General features: G+C 43.7%; 1 protein-coding gene across 2 annotated transcripts in view; it reads left to right on the top strand.

The window, feature by feature from the left end:
* Positions 1-21399, top strand: part of SMPX (small muscle protein X-linked) — a 53464-nt gene that overhangs the window by 12173 nt on the left and 19892 nt on the right. For both annotated transcript variants that reach the window (XM_032389665.1, XM_032389664.1), the window contains 2 exons: positions 3859-3945; positions 10279-10427. In XM_032389665.1, coding sequence (XP_032245556.1) covers positions 3859-3945; positions 10279-10413 — 222 coding nt within the window. In that variant the 3' untranslated portion in view covers positions 10414-10427. The remainder of the gene's footprint in view (positions 1-3858; positions 3946-10278; positions 10428-21399) is intronic.

The raw sequence follows: 21399 nt of genomic DNA, 5'->3' as shown, positions 1-21399 counted from the left end.
ACCTATTTTGGAATTATCCATTTTGTGTGCCCCTTTTCCAAGGCCACTCTCAAAGTGTAAGCCTGTAATTTTTGTGCAGTTTAGAACATTTTAGAGTGGTTAGAGCTCACTTTGGTCAAGTAAAAAGAGCTCTTTGGAGAGGCCTTGATAGAGTGTAAAGGTCTGTCCCTAAGGTCAGGCAGCTCTGATTTGGAATCTTGGCTTTTCCTCGAACTCTTTGTGTGACATCTAACTTCTCTGAGGCTCAGTTTTTTCTTCAGCAGTTTGTTGTGAGGCTGTAGGACCTAGGCTGAATCGGGGTTTGGGGGCGGCTAAAGGAGTGTGTGGTGGGTGGCTGGGGAGTAGTTACTACCCCCAACCTCGCATGGGGTTAAGATGGAAGCCAGTCTCAAACCCAACTCTGCCACATGTACAGACGTTTATTAAACACACATTCATTAGTAAGCCAGCACAAAACCGTCCATGCAGTCTGTCTGTGAGCTCCAGGAAGCCTCGGCTCTTGTGCCTTTAAGTCTCCAAGTGACTGTCACCTCACATAACAGGCTCACATGAGGCAGGTGGAGATTCTGTGCCCCTCGGTGGCAGCACCCAGCTGGAAATCCTCATTATCAGTGGCTGGAGACAGGCCCATTTAGGGCTCACTCCTCGAGCTCGGTCTCTGAAGATGCAATGTATAGGCTCTCAGATTCTTACACTCTGTTCAGCAGGGGGGAGGGATTGTCTCCAAAACATTTTAACCAATCTACATACCCTAACTTCCTCTAATTTCTTTAACAAGAGCCATTTCTAATGCTCATGCTATTATTCCCCCTATTGACATTTCTTTAGACATCAAAACCTCAGGTGTTAGTGGACAGATGGCTAACAGAAGGACTTGGAGTAGCAACCGTGGGAATGTGGTCTTAGTGATATTTTACCACCTCATCACCACCCTACGAGGATAAACTCTCACTTAGAGCAGTAGAATTCTCTAGAGCTGCAGTTTAAACCAACCTGAACATGTAAAATATCATACGGTCTATGCTGGTTAAAAGTAAATTACAGACAACCTAACAATGGGAAGAACGAACATTTTATTTTATTTTATTTTCAAAGATTTTATTTATTTATTTGACAGAGAGAGACACAGCGAGAGCGGGAACACAAGCAGGGGGAGTGGGAGAGGGAGAAGCAGGCTTCCCGCGGAGCAGGGAGCCTGATGCGGGGCTCGATCCCAGGACCCCGGGATCATGACCTGAGCCGAGGCAGACGATTAACGACTGAGCCACCCAGGCGCCAAAGAACGAAAATTTTAAATACATGTCAATACTCATCCACTTAAGGATGATCTCTTTCAATGGTTGTCAGATTGGGCACCCCCCTCCTCACTGGAAGGAACTGCTCATGGTCCACGGTTTGGGGGAAGCAGATGTCGTTCTGCACTCCCTACCACCTTAGCCAGAGCAGCTCTACCTCTATCTCCACCTAGTTTGCATTTTAGATGTTCTCACAATACTTTACTTAAAGGAAGGGTTCCGTAGCTGAAAGGTTTGAAAACCACTGACAAAGCCTAATATTCATATTACAAGCGGGAAAGATGAGACCCAGAAGAGCTGTCATTTTTTCAAGTACAGAGAATCTGTAACAACTCCTAGCCCTGGGCTCTTTGCCCTAGCAGAAGGCACCCGTTTAACCGTGGAGAGGCGACACGCATTGCTAAAATTGAACTCAGCAAGAAAAGGTGGTGTTCCCATAGCATGTGCTTTACCGAATACATTATCCTGGATGACCTTATGTATTCCTTTACTGAAAACTATAACCCACTACAGAGCATGCACACTTCATCAAATAGGTTAGTTTAGTAGGCAAGTCTTTCAGAAACTGTATATTAACTTCAACTCACCATTAGGAAGATGCCCTCTGTAGATGCTTAATAAATGGGTCAGGGTAGTGATGATCCAATTAAACTTTTAACCAGTTAACCTTCTCCCCAAAGTCCCTATATCTACTTTCCCCCTTTTTCAATCAAACTGTAGCAATGGAGATAGTTATTGCTTCAATATAGATAATTGTCTGCGGGTCTTATTTACATGGCTTTGATCTTATTTCAGGACCCTAATGATATTTCATCCAGCCTAAGACACTGCCAATTGTAAAATACCATTATGTTATGTCCTGCTAAAAAATAAAACACATGTGCCAATTAAAAATTTAAGAAACCACTGGTTGTAAGACACATTTTGATTTCAGAGATATTAAAAGAGGTACATCTTGGAATTCATGAAGTATGCTACCATATTTGCCACCGTATAAGACATATTTTCCCCCTTGCCTTCTGCCCCTCCCTCCTCCCACTCTAGGCCACCTGATATTTCCATTAAGCAGAGGAATAGCATAGAAGGCTCAGCCTTAGACTTTCCAACATACTTCCGTCAAAAATTGTGCTGCACATATATTTTGGCATATAGAGTACACACTGATGAAAAAAACTCTTGGCTTGTTGGCCCTAGGAATGGTGACGTACCTCTTTTGATACCCTCCATGAACACTTTGGATCTGTTTCCTTTCTGTGGGATCAGCATTATTCTAGTAGGAAAGGGAATTGGAAAGACTCTAGGAGGAAAACATCACTTTCTGCTCTTGGGAGAACACAGATCTGCCATGTTGCCTGAACATGGACCCTGGATATTTCCTGTGTCTTGAGTTAAACATTCCCCTGGCAACAGAGCTCATATCAGGCAGTTCCAAACGGACCTTACTACGGTTCCTAATAATTTTGTTTGATGTGGCACCAAAATTGTCCAAACTGTATCATAAGGTAGTAAAATATTTTGTCCCTTTTGCTCAGGCATCATTTTCATGCATAACAGCAAAGTGCAATTTCAATTTTTCAAGTCCACATATCCAATTGCTCATAAGGCAACACTTTATCTTAAGCAGAAAAATTGTGTTCTACCTTAAAAAAAGTTTTTGTTTTGTTTTTGTTTTTAGAGAGAGCGAGCACAATTGAGGGGGAGAGGCAGAGGGAGAGAGAGAATCTTAAGCAGGCTCCACGACCGGCACAGAGCCCAATGCACGGCTTGATCTCACGACCCTGAGATCATGACCTGAGCCGAAATCAAGAGTCAGATGCTTAACCAACTGAGCCACCCAGGCACCCCTTAAAAAAAAGTTGTTTTTTTTTTAAAGAATTCATGCTTTTTAAAAAAGATTTTTATTTACTTATTTGTCAGAGAGAGAGAGGGAGTGAGAGAGCACAAGCGGGCGCCCCACATGTTATCTTAATTAAAGACAAGAATCTATGAAGTGTGACACCAATGAACTTGACTTTCCAGCACTCTCCTTATGCACTGACCCACATAGTGGTGTGCTGGGGAGAAGGTAGAGGAGTGTCGTTTATGGAGAGACCTCAGGAAGTGCTGGCACAGTCATAGGACATTATGGAAAGGAGGAGGTGGTTTAGGAGGTGTGAACGCAGCCCTCCTAGGGTGAGTCTGAAGTAAGCTGAAGGAGGACTAAGGTGTGGGATGGCTTCTGTGCTTGCTGTCTCCTCCTTTCCTGTCATTATGTGTTCCTTCCTCATCTGAGGGAGAGGAAAATATTAAGCACCGCAGGAGGGCAGCATCCAGAACAAACTGTCTTGAAATTCTTCTATCCAACAAGGAATTGTGAAATCACCGCACAGACCTAAGGATGAGTTCCAGAAATTTGTAATAAATGTCAAATTTTCCTTTGCATATTTTGTCCTGTCATTATGGCAATTTTCTTGAGGTTAAAAGCTTTTCAGATGCGTTTTTCCTCATAATGAATTCGGTCTCCCAGTGTCACTGCAAGTTCCTACCCTTTTCGAGCTCAATCTTCCCTCCTTTTTTCTTTTAGGCAAATATCAACATCCCAATGGGAGCCTTTCGGCCGGGAGCTGGGCAACCCCCCAGAAGAAAAGAGTGTACTCCGGAAGCGGAGGAGGTGAGGAAAACTTAGCTGGCAGAGCTCAGCCCTGTCTTTCCCCTCCAGACTCCTGACTAGAGCGGGGACAAAGGCAAGGCGAGGGTCGGCTCCCCAGGACAAGGGAGGCAGGAATGGATGTGGGGCAAGGAGTCACCACATAGTGTCTACATTTCTTTGACTGTCTTGCTCACTTAGCCATGAAACACACTGCTCCTCACTTCCTTTCAGCTCTTTAAGCGCCTGCCACAGTTACTTGAAGATGCTGAGTTTAACATGCAGTTTGTTGACTGAGTGAGAGTGTGTGTGTGTGTGTGTGTTGGGGGCGAATAGCCTCTCAAATGCTCTCGGTCTGGCCACAGTCACTAGCTCGGTAAGGTTTTCCTCGGAGCTTATACTGAACCGAGCAGGATGTCTTTAGTACAACTTCTGATGAGTGACAAACCCCAGTGGGAGCTCAGGTAATAAGCATGTTAAATTACTTGTGGATTCAAACAAAAAGCCCCAATCTCTGGGTATTTCCTTTGAAAAGAGGACTTTGCAAAGGAGCCGATCAATTTCTGTCTTCTTTTCCTCCCTCTAATCCTTTACCTCTTCCAAATTCATATGCCCGTTTGGCTGAAATGGAGGCTAAAATGAGTAAGTGCATTAAATAGAGAAGGGTGCCCCCCCCAAATGTCTGGATTCCTTCACCAACTGTGACTTTTCTGATGAAACCTGGAAGGTCCGGTTCTGGAAAAAAAAATTCAAGTTTTGGACCATGTCATTCGCACAAGACATGGAAAATGGAATTAAACAAGGCCACAGGGCATAGCCAATTGTATTTCGTCTTTTTAAAAAGGCACTCTTTTCTTGTAACTTTTGTAGGTGACCTTTTTGATATTTGCCCCCAAAGAACACCTATCACCATTTCAAAGTTTCCTAATAAAACTTCGGTTGTCCCTCATCTAACCTCTTCTTCCCTGTAAATAATTACTGACATGGTCCTAAGTTAGTAATTCCAGCCTCTTATCAATAGGAAGATAATTTTCCAAAGAAGGAGATGAAGTATTTGAGTGACACCACCAAGTTTTGGAATTTCTGCCACTAAGTCACCTTTGATGAATAAAAATTTTGAATGCACAAGTTGAAAAGACCCAGCACTACCCTGCGTTTCTGGTATATAATCTCAAACTGTGACGCTACATACTTGGCTATCCAGTTCACTCCTGATCATGAGCCCTCCCTTTGGGACTTTGGTCAAGCATTTCTGAGTCTACGTCTGCCAAATACGATCCACTCTTTTCTTCAGAGGGTTGCTGAGAGGAGTCAGCGATATAACGGACATGGCATAGCCTAGCAAGCGTTCAGTAAATGATTGTTCATCAATTGATCTAATTATCCAATTTTCATGAAGGACTCCGAGGCCTATTACTTGGCGCGTTGTAAGAAGAAGGCATGGGGAGGTTGAAGAGAGGACAGGGAAATTCTTCCCACACCTCCATTTATCTGTAATTATTAATTAAGCCGTGTGTGTCACTACCATGGCCGTCGGTCAAAAGGTAGCTTGACCCAGTTTTCTCACTAAACTGACGGACGTTAACAGTTGTTTTGGAGGCTTGCATCTCATCTTCCCTCTGTGGTACAGATGACCCTCAGTTCTTCTCTGTACAACTGGTACTTTCCTCCTCATAAGTGTCCCAGTTAGGGGGTTGGGAAATCACGTTGCTCTCACTCTTGTCTGACAGTTCCAGCACATTCTAAAATAGACAAGAACTGATATACCCTGTTTGTGAACACCTACTTTATGATAAGTCACATGTACAACTGGCTAATCAATATTCTTCACAGGATGGAGGGAGTGAGGTAGCCACAGAGACCCAGAGACCCCAGGAGTGTTTCTTGAACTGAGCTATACCTTTTGCATGGGGCTCATGGGCTGGGAGGGTGGAGCTGAGGGTGGTATTCCATTACTGTCTGAGCAGAAATGAGCTCTCGGGACTCGTGGGGTCTTAGGTAGGGGTAGGATCTAATGACTCAAGGTCTAGGTTGGACCTTGGAGTAAGTTTCTCATGGAAACAGCATTGCAAGGGGAGCAGTTAGGCAGCCTGGCTTGGCTACAAGGTGCGTTAAGTAGGATTTTGTGGGTTTGCCACCTTTTGTTCCATAGTTTGGAGGGGAAAATGGAATCTGAAATAAAAATAAATTCTACAGCCACACTTCAAAAAAATTGTCTAGTTTGCAAACCTGGAATTGCTTACGTACCTAGTTTTGGTATTTGTTGCCTAGCCTTGCGTGAAGATAATCACGGTATAAAATGGAGATCATAACATACCATCCCTGAACATAACAGGCCACCTCGATCACAGCCAGTAGCTCCCCCATCTCAATCCTGACACTATCTCATACTTGAAGAGGATGTACTCCAGCAGGAAGCCAGGATCAGCCTGTGGCCGTCTGACCAGGCCTGGGAGCACTGGCTGGGTCTCCAGCCCACCTATGGTCTCAGTAAGCCCTTTGTTCTGCTCACAGAGCTGGAGCCCACCCTCCGTCTGCTCAGCCCAGCCAGAGTTTGGCATGTGCCCGACACAGAGGCCTTACAGCCAAATCCTTACAAGCAGGGCCCACCTTTTGGATGAGACAAGGCAGCTGCTTGCTTGAAGTGACTTGAAGGGTATTGACAAGCCTCCACTCTGCCTCCCAAATCTCTCTTTTGACCGTAATTCCATCGTTATGAAGCCAGAAAATAGCATGTTGGGACTTTCTGTTGATTATTTCCCTCTCCATCTTGTCCCTTCACAAGATGCAGACACACTATTTAATTCCGGTCCCACTCTTTCCTAGCTGTGAGGCCAGGGGCAAGTCTCTTACTCCTTCCCTCCCTGCCTTGGGCCTCAGTTTCCTCAGCTATAAAACGGGGATAATAGTAGCAGGTTTATAGGGCTGGCGTGAGGATTACATGAGTTGGCACGTGTAACTTGGAACAGCTAGCAGTGTAAGTGCGTACTGTTACTGCTAAGTCCTCAGTGTCTGAGCGCGCACGAGCACAGCAGACTCTATCACCCCGCAGAGGTGTGGTTAGGGGAAAACTCACCAGGGCGCCGAGTAGAAAAGGGGGACATGAAGGTGAGACAGCAGGAAAACAGTTCACCATTTTGCCAAATTTTACGAATACTCTGTTACCCCCCACGGGGACGCTTCCCTTGACAACAGCCATTCCCGAAACAGGTAAAGGTGCTGGGGCTGATAAGCCCTTTCTCCAGCTCTCTTTATTTCAACCAAAGAACGTCTTCCATGTCCCTTCTCAATTCAAATATGTATGTACAGAAGAAAAAAAAGTACTCTGTATTAGCCAAATGGGGCCATCTGGAGCCCTGCTTACTCATGCCTTTATTTCTAATAATTCTTATAATAAATTTTAGAAGAAATGGAATCCGATTCCCATTTTTTTAAAAGACGAGAGAAGATTCGTTTAAGAAATGCCCCACCATTAACCCCTTCCTGAGTCAATGTCATGTCTACTGATTGAAAATATCCACTTATAATTTCCATTATATGTGACTGTGCCAAATCAACTGCTAAAAGTCTTACCTTATAAAAAAAACACAGCGTATTGAGGTTTTAATAACTTGAAAGGGCCTAATATTAAATATTATCATCCTCTATCCGTGTATGTTCACATAATGAGTCTTTGCACGTAGACGCGTAGCAACACACATTGGCTCTACACATTCAATGTGCCAAAATAGCACATTTTGATATTACAAACACAGTGAATGTGACGTACCCAGGAACTTAACAGAAGGAATTAGAAACATTTTTCTTCTTCATGCTTCTTTATTAAGATCTACCCACCTAACAACCATGAGAACATTCCTAAGTGAGGAAACATTTTTCATTTCACTGCTACACATATTAAAACAAACCCAATTTATAGCCTTGTTTTAAACCTCTTTCCAAAAGCCTAGGAAAGAACATTTTCGAATACCTGGTCCTCCAAGTGGATGTTTAATCGTTTTAATGATTGCTTCTAAATCTGCATTTATAAATGATGAGTGCGTGTGCATGATAAAAGGAAGCCGATCCTATCGCTCTGTATGTACGTTGGCCTAAGGAAACAATATTTTCCAGATATTTACAACAGGTACAGTCTACACTGAATTACTTTATCATTTTGTGTGGGAGACACGTTAGCTCTTTCATCAGTGCTGCGCCAAGATTCAAAGAAAATGACTATAGGAAAAACCATTAGCCCTTAGTAGAAGAACAGCACCTCAGTATTTTATATTTCACCTCACCCCTCAAACAGGCAATTCTATAAAAAACACCCCTCTACCAAATAATTGGTTAGAGGGTGGGAATCTTGAACAGTTTCTTCCCTTCTCCTTTAGGTTCTAGACAGTTTGAGAACTAGACATAGGAGCCAGATGGGGGCAAAGCCCAGCATTAGCTTTAATACCCAAGTCACAAGGCTGCCTGGTTAGGCCGGCAACAAGTATGGGCCTTAGGGCTTGAACCAGAGGCAAATGTGTGTTTTCCTTTCTTTTCTTTTTTTTTTTTAAAGATTTTATTTATTTGGCAGAGAGATAGAGAGAGAGCACAAGTAGGCAGAGCTGCAGGCAGAAGGAGAAGGAGAAGCAGGCTCTCCGCTGAGCAGGGAACTGGATGCGGGGCTCAATCCCAGGACCCTGGGATCATGACCTGAGCTGAAGGCAGCCGCTTAACCGACTGAGCCACCCAGGCGCCCAAACATGTGTTTTCTTCCTCCTTTTCGCCGGAGCTGTACTGGTTCACTCAGTTGTTGGCCGAGCAGATGAAGCCCTGGCAGTCCCACACTGCGACTGTTAGTTTGGGTCCTCCAAGAAGCCGACACAACGACAGGCTTAGACGTGCAAAATATTTATTGGCGAAACCACTTTTAAGGAAAAATGGGAGGGTGGTTAGACCTGTGATGTGGGTGAAGAAGAGTGCGACAGAGGGCCGGGGCGAAACCTCTTAGGCCTCGCTGCAGTTCTAAGGAAAATTCTCGAGCCCAAGTTCCTCCCCAGGAGTCTCTTGTCTCCCAGGCACGGGCCGGCCTTAGGATCCTGTGACACTCAGTCATTGGGCAGGAGCAGCTGTGGGAAGTGTGACCTCAGCGTGCTGATGGACGGGTTGCAGAGCAAAGCAGCTGGGGTCATTTAATTACCCTCCCAGGAGAAAACTGATCAGGGAGGCGTGCTCTTGTGGCTGCCACGGTGACCAAATGTTCCTCCAACACCTTCCTTTGGGGCTGCAGAGTATCCCACCTCTAGCAGAGGAGGAAAGAGTTAATAGGCAGTTTTCTTCTGTAGTAATGGCTTAGGTGTTCTAAGCTCCACACACAGCAACTGATCTCTGTTACTGTTACTGTCTATAGTCACTGTTAATGGGTCTGGTTGGCGTATGTACACAGAGGCGTGTATTTGTCATTATGGTACATTCTTGGGATCAATCAGCTGAACAGCATTGGACAAGTGCGCACGTCTGAACCAGGCATCGGAGGAGCCTCAAAGAAAGTATAGGATGTGGTCCTGCCCTAAAGCTGCAACAGCATAAAAACATTAGATAATAGGAAGTTGAAAATCGTTCCCAGGGGCGCCTGGGTGGCTCAGTCGTTGAGCGTCTGCCTTCGGCTCGGGTCATGATCCCAGGGTCCTGGGATCGAGCCCCGCATCGGGCTCCCTGCTTCGCGTGAAGCCTGCTTCTCCCTCCCCCACTCCCCCCTGCTTGTGTTCCCTCTCTCGCTGTCTCTCTCTCTCTGTCAAATAAATAAATAAAATCTTGAAAAAAAAAAAAAAAAAGAAAATAGTTCCCAAAGCCGGGAGGGAGAACTGGGCCTCCTCTGTGGCTCCATCTCACGCCACCCACATTCGAGAAGTTTTTGCGTATGTCAATATCCGTTTGTTTATGCTTCCCGGAGATGTTGGAACAAAGTCTGGCAGCTACTGTGCACCCCAAACAAAAGAATTTTAGGCTTCTGGACTAAGTCACTGTTAGAGCCAACTGTGCACTAACATTCTACAAATCTCTGCTGTTCAGGCATATTAGGATCGTAAGAGGCCAAATTAAATTCGCTCTCGTAAGGTGCTTCTCTTGGAAACACAAGTCCTAACTAGTCTAATTTTTGTTAGTTATCAGACGTTGACTACTCTTGTGTTTTCTAAGTCATGTGAAGATGACTTGTTTTCTTCTTCCAACTTTATTCCATATTTGTCTACAAACTTCAGATCTTCTGGAAGCTCTGGGGGTGTCTCAGTAGCACAGGAAGAAGTGACGCAGCTAGAATCACACTTTGACAGAGACCAAATGCCTTCTTCAGTGAGCTGATCCCTTTTTTCTTTTCTTTCCCTTCAGGGTGTTCCTCCCACCTCGGATGAGGAGAAGAAGCCAATGCCAGGAGCGAAGAAACCTCTGGGACCTGCGGTCAATCTTTCAGAGATCCAGAATATTAAAAGTGAACTGAAGTATGTCCCCAAAGCTGAGCAGTAGTTGGAAGAAGGGAGGTGAGTGAAAAATTATTTCCTTCCACTTAAAAAGACTGCTATAAAATGGATTAAGGAAGCCTTCCATAGAAGGAGTCTGGAATTCCGGAAGCATTCATTAAGTACCAGGGCCTTCACTTTAGACCAGTTTTTCTGGTGCAAAGGTTTTCTGGTAAAGCCGAGCTTTGGGGCCTGTCATATTTCAAAACCAGCCAGAGAGCCATCGAGGATGTTTGCCTGCCAACCCCTTTCTGCTCACCTTCTTAGTTGGGGGAGGACAGGGTTGAGAGAAGGAAGATGCTTGGGAGGGGGCCCTGAGGAGCTTTTCATCTTGGGGTCCAGGGAGAGGGCCTCTGTCGTTCCATGCCTCAGTTTCCTCACCCCGATGCCACAAAGAGTGATGAGCTAGTCCTGAGGAGAGGCTCATCGGAGCAAGGTGCTGAGGAAGTCTCGAAGTGTAAAGGGGGTAGAGACCAGGTCAGGCCTTGAGACGAGTAACGCGGGTGTGTGCAAAGCAGACCATGCGGACACAGTGATGACTGAGAATGTGCACGAAGGAAGGGCAGGCTCAAAACTGTACCTGCCACCCTCCCGAGGAGGCAGTGCAGGCAGGACCTGTGACCTTATTTTCATTGTTATTGGATCTGTTCAATGATGACCCTCTGGTGAGGGCTCAGCCCTGACCTCCATCTGCAGACCTGACGTGTGCGAATTCTGCCAGCAGGGGGCATGTGGAATTGGCCTGTCCTTTCCAACTCTCCTGTGGGACCCTGAGAGCAAATCTATTTTATCCAACATTACTGAATCCCACCATGCACAGTTGATTCCATTTCTTAAGCAGACGTTTAAATTTAGAAGAGAGGAATCTATATTGGTAACATAAAACAGGTATTTACCTGGCTGACTGCCCATTCATTCGTTTGTTCATCAACGTGCTCATTTCTTCAACTGATATTTACTGAGCATCCGCTATGTGCTGAGCACTAGAAACATTTGTTAATTATATACCATATGCCAGATACTGTGTGAAGAGCCTCGTATCCACTGTTTCTGTTAAGCCTTATGATACCCACTTACTGCTCCCATTCTTGAGAGGACTTTTACAGGAGCACTGGTTTTCCCCATCTGTCGTGCATCCTCAAGAGGGCGTGTGACTTCAAAGTTAGTGCTGTCACTCAGCTTCCTACTCCGCTTCATCCCTTCCTCCTACCGCACCTTACGCACCTTACGGAGGGATTGCACTCTTCCTATAGGTGTCAGGGTGAAATCCTCTGACTATGTAGGTCGAGGCAAGCACAGCACTGGAGCCCTGCCACGCCTTCTTCTGTAGACATAACGAAGAACAGAATGTTCTCTGAGATAATCCCAAGTGTAGTGGCGATGTTCCTTGTGTCATGCTTATGCTGGCTTACCAAGACATTTGCAAGTTAGTTCTGAGGAAAAGATTTCTTTATAGCACAGAGAAAGAGGAGCTGTTTTGAATTAAAATAACACAACAGTATCTGGTGTTTGCAGCACAGTTACATAAAATAACAAAGGAGTCAGGATAAAATACTGTGGAGTCTCTGACTCTAGAATGAATCCCAGGAACCTGGTTGGGGACAAAGTGACGCCAGCAGGAACTGACCTGAAGTGTGGCTAGACACACTTGTTATTATTAAGTTTTTTTTAAAAAAATATTTATTTATTTATTTATTTGACAGAGAGAAAGAGAGAGAGATCACAAGCAGGCAGGCAGGCAGGCAGGCAGAGGGAGAGGGAGAAGCAGGCTTCCCGCTGAGAGGGAGCCCGATGCGGGGCTCGATCCCAGGACCCTGGGATCATGACCTGAGCCGAAGGCAGAAGCTTAACCGAATGAGACACCCAGGCGCCCCCACACTTGTTATTATTTATGACAGAATGAAACAAGTTGATGAGGAGTATCATGACACTCAGTCCTGCTTATATAGCCCAGCTGAGATGAAATACTCCAATAGGCTTGGGACGAAGCCGCAGAACTTTCTTGTGAGAAAACCCAGGGAAGAAATTAATGTTTTGTAATATTTATTACCATCACCCAAACAAGGCCAGTTAGACACATGAAACTTTAATGTAAACTTTAAAGGATTTTGCTTTTATGAAATCTGTGTCGACCTAAATTTAACCCCAGTTACAGTTTCAGAAGAACTTGGTTTTGAAGATTCAAAGGAATGCTGATTTAAAATGAGCTCAGAGAAAGGGAAACCCTCCTACACTGTTGGTGGGAATACAAGCTGGTGCAGCCACTCTGGAAAACAGTATGGAGGTTCCTCAAAAAGTTGAAAATAGAGCTACCGTATGGCCCAGCAATTGCACTACTGGGTATTTACCCCAAAGATACAAATGTAGGGATCCGAAGGGGTACGTGCACTCCCAATGTTTATAGCAGCAATGTCCACAATAGCCAAACTATGGAAAGAGCCAAGATGTCCATCAACAGATGAATGGATAAAGAAGAAGTGGTATATATATACAATGGAATATTATGCAGCCATCAAAAAATTGAAATCTTGCCATTTGCAACGACATGGATGGAACTAGAGGGTATTATGCCAAGCTAAATATGTCAATCAGAGAAAGACATGTATCATATGATCTCACTGATATGAGAAATTCTTAATCTCAGGAAACAAACTGAGGGTTGCTGGAGGGGTGGGGGGTGGGAGGGATGGGGTGGCTGGGTGATAGACATTGGGGAGGGTATGTGCTATGGTGAGTGCTGTGAATTGTGTTAAGACCGATGAATCACAGACCTGTACCTCTGAAACAAATAATACATTATATGTAAAAAAAAAAAGATAGTAGGAAGGGAAAAATGAAGGGGGGGAAATTGGAGGGGGAGATGAACCATGAGAGACTATGGACTCCAGGAAACAAACTGAGGGTTCTAGAGGGGAGGGGGGTGGGGGGATGGGTTAGCCTGGTGATGGGTATTAAGGAGGGCACATATTGCATGGAGCACTGGGTGTTATACGCAAACAATGAATCATGGAACACTACATCAAAAACTAATGATGTAATGTATGGTGATTAACATAACATAATAAAATAAAATAAAATAAATCACTGTTTATCTGTAAAAAAAATAAATAAAATGAGCTCAGAGAGGATCTTGTAGTGTTCTCTGGCAGTGATTACAGGAACGGGGAACGATATCAACTCGATAAAATATCAAAAAGTTACCAGAATATCCAGGACAAGTTTTTGTTACTTCATTTTCTCAGGAAAGACTTTAATGATTCTTCTTTCCTGAACAAATTCTAATAAGGCAAAACCACTCAGAGAGGCCTGTTTTTCCTTATTCTTACAGGAATGTGAAAACCTACGTTGTCAGGGTAATTTTTTTTAACTTTTTTAAAAAAGATTTTATTTATTTATTTGACATAGAGAGAGAGAGCACAAGCAGGGGGAGCGGCAGGCAGGCAGAGGGAGAGGGAGAAGCAGGATCTCTGCTGAGCAGGGAGCCCGATGCGGGGCTCAATCCCAGGACCCTGTGATCATGACCTGAGCTGAAGGCAGCCGCTTAATGACTGAGCCACCCAGGTGCCCCTTGTCAGGGTAATTGATCCAAATTCCAAATGAGCACCGTCGTTGTTTTAAGCCAAGGAATGATCTTTATTTCTCATAGGAGAGGTATTAGTCTGGTTTGCTTTTGACCTATCAATTCTTCTCCTGCAATTATGTCAGATTTTGAGACTTCCATGGTCATGGTTTGTGGTCACAGAGGGAGAGCATTTTTTTAACATTGATCAATTCACTGGACTCATAAGCAGTAAATATCCTGGACCAGCCATCATTTAGCCCCTTACTGGTTGGATTGATTTCTTCCTTCTTGGGCCACCACTTTGTCACCTACCCTCACCATGTCCTGTTCAATGATTTGATCAAACAGATTGTTGTCTGAAGTTTGAGTAAGTCCATAGTATCAAACACTGTGAACACCACGTGACCCAAGGCTCAAAGTCCAGGTTATAACTACTACAATACGTTAACATATAAGATGGACCAGCATGTCCTTCCAGCTGAGATCAGTGACTCCTTTTTAGTGGGATTTCAGATTCTTTCCATGCCCTGTGCCATGGCTAGAATTGTTCATGGAAATCGGTTTAAAACATTATGGGATAGGAACCAAAAAGGACAGTGACTAGCCAGTTAGGGATCAGGAATCATGGCTTTTGGCAAAGGACTTAGGGCCTGGACCCAACCGGGAACCAGAGCCAGGCTACACAAGGACAGCACGTACTGAGTCAAGACCAAGAGACACCGGAGTATCCCAAACGGGACCCCAATCCAGGCTGGTAAGGGCATTAAACAAGGCCAGATGAAGAGACAGAACCAGAGGCAATGTCTGAAAACTAAGAGCCCTCCAACACTCCTGCACCTGCTGTTTGCTGCTTGAGCAGGAATCCCCCGTGTCTACGGTCAGAAGACACCATCGGCTTGTTTGCTTGTAGCTACAGCAGATTCCACCTCAGACTTCATAGACAGGGATCTGGAGAACCCAGAGGACTATTCAGGGCTGGTGTCCAGCACCGTGTGTCCATTTCTGCTCCCTCTCAATCCTCAGATCAGACCACAGGGGCCCTGTAAAGAACCTCTATGACTAGTTTCTGTACCACGGGCATTTTCTTCATTCTGTGCTAAGATATATAGATGTCATACTTGGTCTCCGCTCTCAGGATACTTCGATCTTGGTGGAAAGACAAAATACTTCAAAAGGCAATTCAAGAATTAGAGAGCGGGAGCACCTGGGTGGTGGCTCAGTTGATTAACCATCTGCCTTCTGCTCAGGTCATCATCTCAGAGTCCTGGGATGGAGCTCCACGTCAGGCTCCTTGCTCAGTGGGGAGTCTACTTCTCCCTTTCTCTCTCTCAAGTAAATAAATAAAATCTTAAAAAAAAGAATTAGACAGCAGCTCAGCGATTCAAGATATCTAATGGCTGTTTATGACCCCCTAAGTAGGCAGTAAAGATAACCAATGTTATGATGTATGAGAGGGGAAACTCGTGATGATTTTGGTTCAGGGACAATTTGAAGGAGGTGGTGGGAATGGAATAGTTTAACAGAGGCTCAGAATTAGCTTCTGGACATATTGAATGTCCAGAACATGATTAATAGACAAGCCTAGTGAGATCAAACCGTTCCTCTAGGGCAATATCCTTAAACTTCTGGAGCAGAACAAAACAAGATCCTACAACCGTCCCACACCATCATCTCTTCTCTTTTTTCCAGCAGTAAAAGAACTCAGTGATAACAAAGAATTGCAGAGGAACAAAATAAGTATCAAAGTGGTAGCCATGCAGCAGTTACAAACAAAATGATTAACAAAGGTAAATCCTAAGAATAAGTCTACAATTATGTTAATGAGCACAAAGAGCAGCAATCAAAAGTCCTGGGACCCATGAAGCCGTAGAAAGAAACTCGTTCTGAGGTTGCAGGAATTCTCCCTCTCTGTGGTGGACATTGCGGCCTGACCACATGTTGTGTGGCAGCCAGATTTCATGCTCACTTACTACACCAGGCTTTTAGAAAGATGTGAAATTTAGTGATTCTTAATAACTCAATAGCTTTTGGTCATGCATGTAAGTGAAAATCTATGGACTTAATCCCCATTTGCCGTTAAGAACTGAGGAAAGCATCAGAGAGGGAGACAAACCATAAGAGACTCTTATCTCTAGGAAACAAACTGAAGGTTGCTGGAAGGGAAGGGGGTGGGGGATGAGGTAACTGGGTGATGTGCATGAAGGAGGGCACCTGATGTAATGAGCACTGGGTATTAAAGAAGACTAATGAATCACTGACTTTACCTCTGAAACTAATAATACATTATATGTTAATTAATTGAATTTAAATTTAAAAAATGGAAAAAAAAGAACTGAGGAAAGCACTTGCATTTTTGCATCAGGAAGACTTTTGAGGTCAACCAGTGGGCATTGGACCATTCTCTTGAGAAACACTGTGGTAAGGCAGTGAGAGTGAGTTCCAATGATCTGCAATGCCTGTGTAGCCATACACAGTCCCGTGATCTCGAGTTGGCCTCTATCCCATACCCCAAGTCAGCCAACCAGCCTTGCTTCTGGATTTTGTGGTTCGAAAAGAACCATTACAAAGCCCTGATAGAGGGGGTATGCCTCGAACATTCTGCCCCACCCCTAGCATCTTCTGTTTATGCCGTCACAATACTTCCAGAGTGGTATATTGGTTTCCTTGTTTATACCTTCTTCATGATGCCAGGATAAAGCTTCTTAAAGGTGTGGGGGGGGAACACCTGATAGATCACGAGCACACAAGGCATGTCTGTAGAATGTTACTGGTGCTGTGACCATAGCAACTCTGGTGGCCCCTAGAAATGTGTGTTCTTGTAGACTTCCCAAGTCCTTGTATTCTCAGGGAGATTACTACTTAAAAGCAAGACTAGCTTTTCTTGCAAGGTCTGAAAGTAACCTTGTTGACCATGATCAGTAAAGGGCTCAGAAATTTGACTTGAATTCATTGATTATAACTTCATTATTCCTCTGGGAAACTGAAAAATTAGGGAAGATGTCAACTTTGGCTCATAGTCTTTGAAGGGGAGAAAAACATGTAAAACCAGAAGAAAGTAATTTAATTATCAAGAGTTATTTGGCTTTATTTTTCAAAGACCATCTAGGTCCAGATAAGACATATTTACCAACCATTCATCCAAGGAGATGTCATTTCTGCTAGAAGAGAACATAAGGTGTTCATTACTCTTAAATGTTAAGTATTATGCATCACCGTTGTTCCTACTGATTCAAGGGCTAATTTTGAGAGTGTTGGCAGGAGGGCAAATTGATGTACCCAGACATTTGATGAAAAGTGCATTTAGTACCTAACAACAGACCCCTAAAGTACACGATGCAGAAACTGATGGAACTGAAAGGAGAGATAGACAGTTCAACAATAATAACAGGAGATTTCAATACCCCACTTTCAACAGTAGATAGAAGTAGACAGAAGATCAAAAAGGAAACTGCCTTAGTCTTCTGGGGATGCTATTATGGGATACCATAGACTGCGGGGCTTATAAATAACAGAAATTTATTTTTCACACCTCTGGAAATTGGGAAGTCTAAGATCGAGATGCCGGCAGATTCACGGTCTGATGAGGCCCTGCTTCCTGGTTTATAGATGGCCATTTTCTCCCTGGATCCTCACACAGTGGAAGGGATAAGGGAGCTCTCTGGGGTCTCTTTTTTTTTTCTTTCTTTTTTTTTTATTATTATTATGTTATGTTAATCACCATACATTACATCATTAGTTTTTGATGTAGTGTTCCATGAGTCATTGTTTGCGTATAACACCCAGTGCTCCATTCAATACATGCCCTCTTTAATACCCATCACCAGGCTAACCCATCCCCCCAACCCCCTCCCCTCTAGAACCCTCAGTTTATTTTTCAGAGTCCATAGTCTCTCATGGTTCGTCTCCCCCTCCGATTTCCCCCCCTTCATTCTTCCCCTCCTGCTATCTTCTTTTTTTTTTTTTTTAACATATAATGTATTATTTGTTTCAGAGGTACAGATCTGTGATTCAACAGTCTTACATAATTTACAGCACTCACCATAGCACATGTCCTCCCCAATGTCTATCACCCAGCCACCCCATCCCTCCCATTTGGGGTCTCTTTTTTAAGGGCACTAATCCCATTCAAGAGGGCTCCACCCTCATGACTTGGTCACCTCCCGAAGGCCCCACCTCCAGATGCCATCACATTGGGATTACCAGTTCACCATATGAATTTGGGTGGACATAAGCATTCAGTCTACAGCAGAAATAGAAGACTTGAATAATACTATAAACCAACTAGACCTAACAGACATCTAGAGAACATTCCACCCAACAACAGAAGAGGACACATTCTTCTAAAGTGCACATGCCACATTGTCTAGGAGAGGCCACAGGTTAGGCCATAAAGCAAGTCCCTCAGTAAGTTTAAAAGGAATGAAATCACGCAAAGTCTGTTCTCAGAGCACAGTGGAATGGAATTAGAAATCAGTAACAGAAGGAAGTTTGGGAAATCCACAAGTTGTGGAGCTTAAATAACATACTCCTGAATGACCAACGAGTCAAAGAAGAAATCACATGGGAAATTAGAAAATTCTCTGAGACAAACAAAACCAAAAATATAATATACTTGTGGGATGCAGCAAAAGCAGGGCTGAGAGGGAAATTTATAGTTCTAAACACTTACGTTAAAGAAGAAAGATCTCAAATCAGTAACCAACCAGTCAAATCAATATTAGCAGCTCCATTTTGGGAAAACATGCCCTTGATTATCTTAAACTTAACTGATATCTACATATGTGACAGATGATTAAATTGGTGTGTACATGGAAATATCTTTCTTTTCAAATGGTAAGATGTAGTACGCTTTAAAAATCGATTTGTATAAATACCATAACAACAAAACAGAAGGTGGTAAATACAAAATAATCACCCATAAGATCACCATTTTAGCATAATACTAATTTGATAACTCCCCTTCCAGGATTTTCCTCTGAGTTTACATGTTGGATACAGTACAACAAAGTTGCCAACAATATGGGATTTGGGGCCATCGGGTCATGGAAGGTTTGGTCTCATTACCTTCTACCTTTGCAATTTTGAGCTCAGGGTCTCTATTCCCTCATTTCATAAAAAGCAGAAAATGGCGTCTTCCTCATTGGGTAGTTGTGAAGGACCAGGGAGATGTATAGATTTAAGAAAGTATATGTGGGCATGGCACCTGGGACAGGGTAGTTATGCAAAGATGGGAACCTGTTCTGCTTTTACTTTTTCTTACATAACATCATTCACAGCACATGTACGATTTCATATCTTGCTTTTTCCACACTACATTTTCCCATAAGAATATTTTTTATGCTTCTTTGTGGCCTTCAGAATTAAGATGATTTATTTCTCATAGTGTTTGGCTTATCATGATTTCATAACCTTTTCCCTTTTCCAGAAGACAAAGGACTGATTTATTGTTGTATACAGAACTAAATTTAAAAAAAAAAGAAAAAAAAACTTCTCCAAATATCTTCTCTGTGATTTGCTGGAAATTTTTTGTGTTCAGTTTTAAAATGCTCCCCGCTTTGACTCAATTACAGAAGCTCTATTCACTTTCTTGGAAGGAAAAGGCTTTATCTTGAGATTTTTTTCACTCTCTAGTGAAGCCATATTTCTTTTGATCTGTGAAGTTCTTTTTTTTTTTTTTTTCTTTTGCTCCCCACTTGGTTAGGATAAAGATGAGTTCTGCTGTGGTTCTGAACTGCACCAAGGTTTTATTCATTTGTTTTCCTGACCAGCAAAGCTATTATTCTAGGCCCTGGTTATAAACAGTGTGGGTGCAAAGTGCTCTTGAGGGTGAACATAAGAAGCCTTTAAGCTGATTGTGGCAGTTGCTTTAAGAGGCTCTCCTCAGCAAACACACAGAAGCTATCCGGAGGGGTTCTATTAAAACAGAGATCTGGAGGGCCTCTTGTGTGTGTGTGTGTGTGTGTGTGTGTGTGCATGTGTGTGTGTTTGTGTGCACGCTCTTGCCGGTGGGAGGGAGCTGGAATTGGGGAGAGAGCGTTTGGGGAGTAGACCTGAGAGCAGAGAAGCACATCTGCTCCAGGCCGCTTGGTAGAAGGCCGAGGTGACTCAGGACCCAACACTGTAGAGCCTTGGACACTGGCACGCAGATTTCCATGGGCTAAGGGATGGTGACAACTTGGCCTGCTTGCAACACAGGGAACTCATGACCCCATCTCAGTAGTTTGGGGACTGGAGGGGGGCAGCAAAGTCTGCAGACAGCTTGAGTTGTCACAACTGGGAGGAGGTGTGGGTATGGGCTGCTACTGTCACCTAGTGCGAAGACACCAGGGATGCTAGGAAATGTCCCACAATGCCCAGCACAGGCCCCTCTCCCCAGCCCCAAACAACGAATGATCTAGTCCCAAATGTTAGTAGTGCTGAGAGTAAGTAACCCTGATTTACCTCGCTTAAATGTTGACGTCGGGACCGACTTTTTGCAAACTTACCTTTCCAAACAATCGGTGCGTTGTATTTTAGAGAAATTAAAACATTAATAAAAATAATAATAATTAATGGCCCAGTATTTATTATCTCTTTACAGTCATCAGAGACTTAGGAATAAAAATAAAACCCTCTTAAATAGGATTCTTTTGTCAGCTGGTAACTACATGTATTTTTGGTGTATGGTATATATGGAATATTCCCGAGTTATACTACTAGGCCTTAAACACAACTATTTTTGTAGGTTATTTTTTCATCTTAAATGTATCGGAAAGCAGTAGATTATCTTAGCAGCTCATCGAGTCTTTTAAGCATTTGTAATCATCAGCACCGTCAACGTCATCATTTCTATCGCCCTCACTAGCATTAGTAGATGTAGTGTGTGCTCAGGGGGTGCCGAATGCCACGGCTTGCGCGTCACTACATTATCTCATCCACTCCTCGCGCCGACTATGTGGGGTACATACGATGCTGCCCGGCCACTTATCGGGGAAAGAAGGCTAAGAGACTTTACGAACTTGACCAGGGTCACCCCGCTTGTAAGCCACAGAGGTGAGATGCAAACGGTCATCTGTCATACTCCGCAGCCACTCATTTTAATCACGGTCACCCACTGCATTCTTTTAACATGTTCTCTTAGTTGTATCTTCCAGGCTTTGCAAATATTTCACTGTGTTAGGTCGGAGTAAAACAAGCAAAGGCTAAAGAGACTGCAGAAACTGTCACCTTCACAAAGAGGTGACACTATAACTCTGACATGTTGCTTCATTCATTCGTTCGTTTGTTCGTTCGTTCATTCATGCGTGCATTCATTCATTCAACAAGCATTCATTAAGCACAAAGCATGTGCCAAGTGCGGAGGCTATCAGTGTCGTAGACTCAAATACGAATCAGACTGTCTACCCGGCTTCAGGTGAATGTGCAGAAAGCGGCCCGGAAGCACAAATAATG

This window comes from Phoca vitulina, unplaced genomic scaffold, assembly GCF_004348235.1.
Source record: "Phoca vitulina isolate PV1807 unplaced genomic scaffold, GSC_HSeal_1.0 scaffold55, whole genome shotgun sequence".
In the NCBI taxonomy this organism is placed as follows: Eukaryota; Metazoa; Chordata; class Mammalia; order Carnivora; family Phocidae; genus Phoca; species Phoca vitulina.
This window is presented reverse-complemented; position numbering and strand designations above follow the sequence as displayed.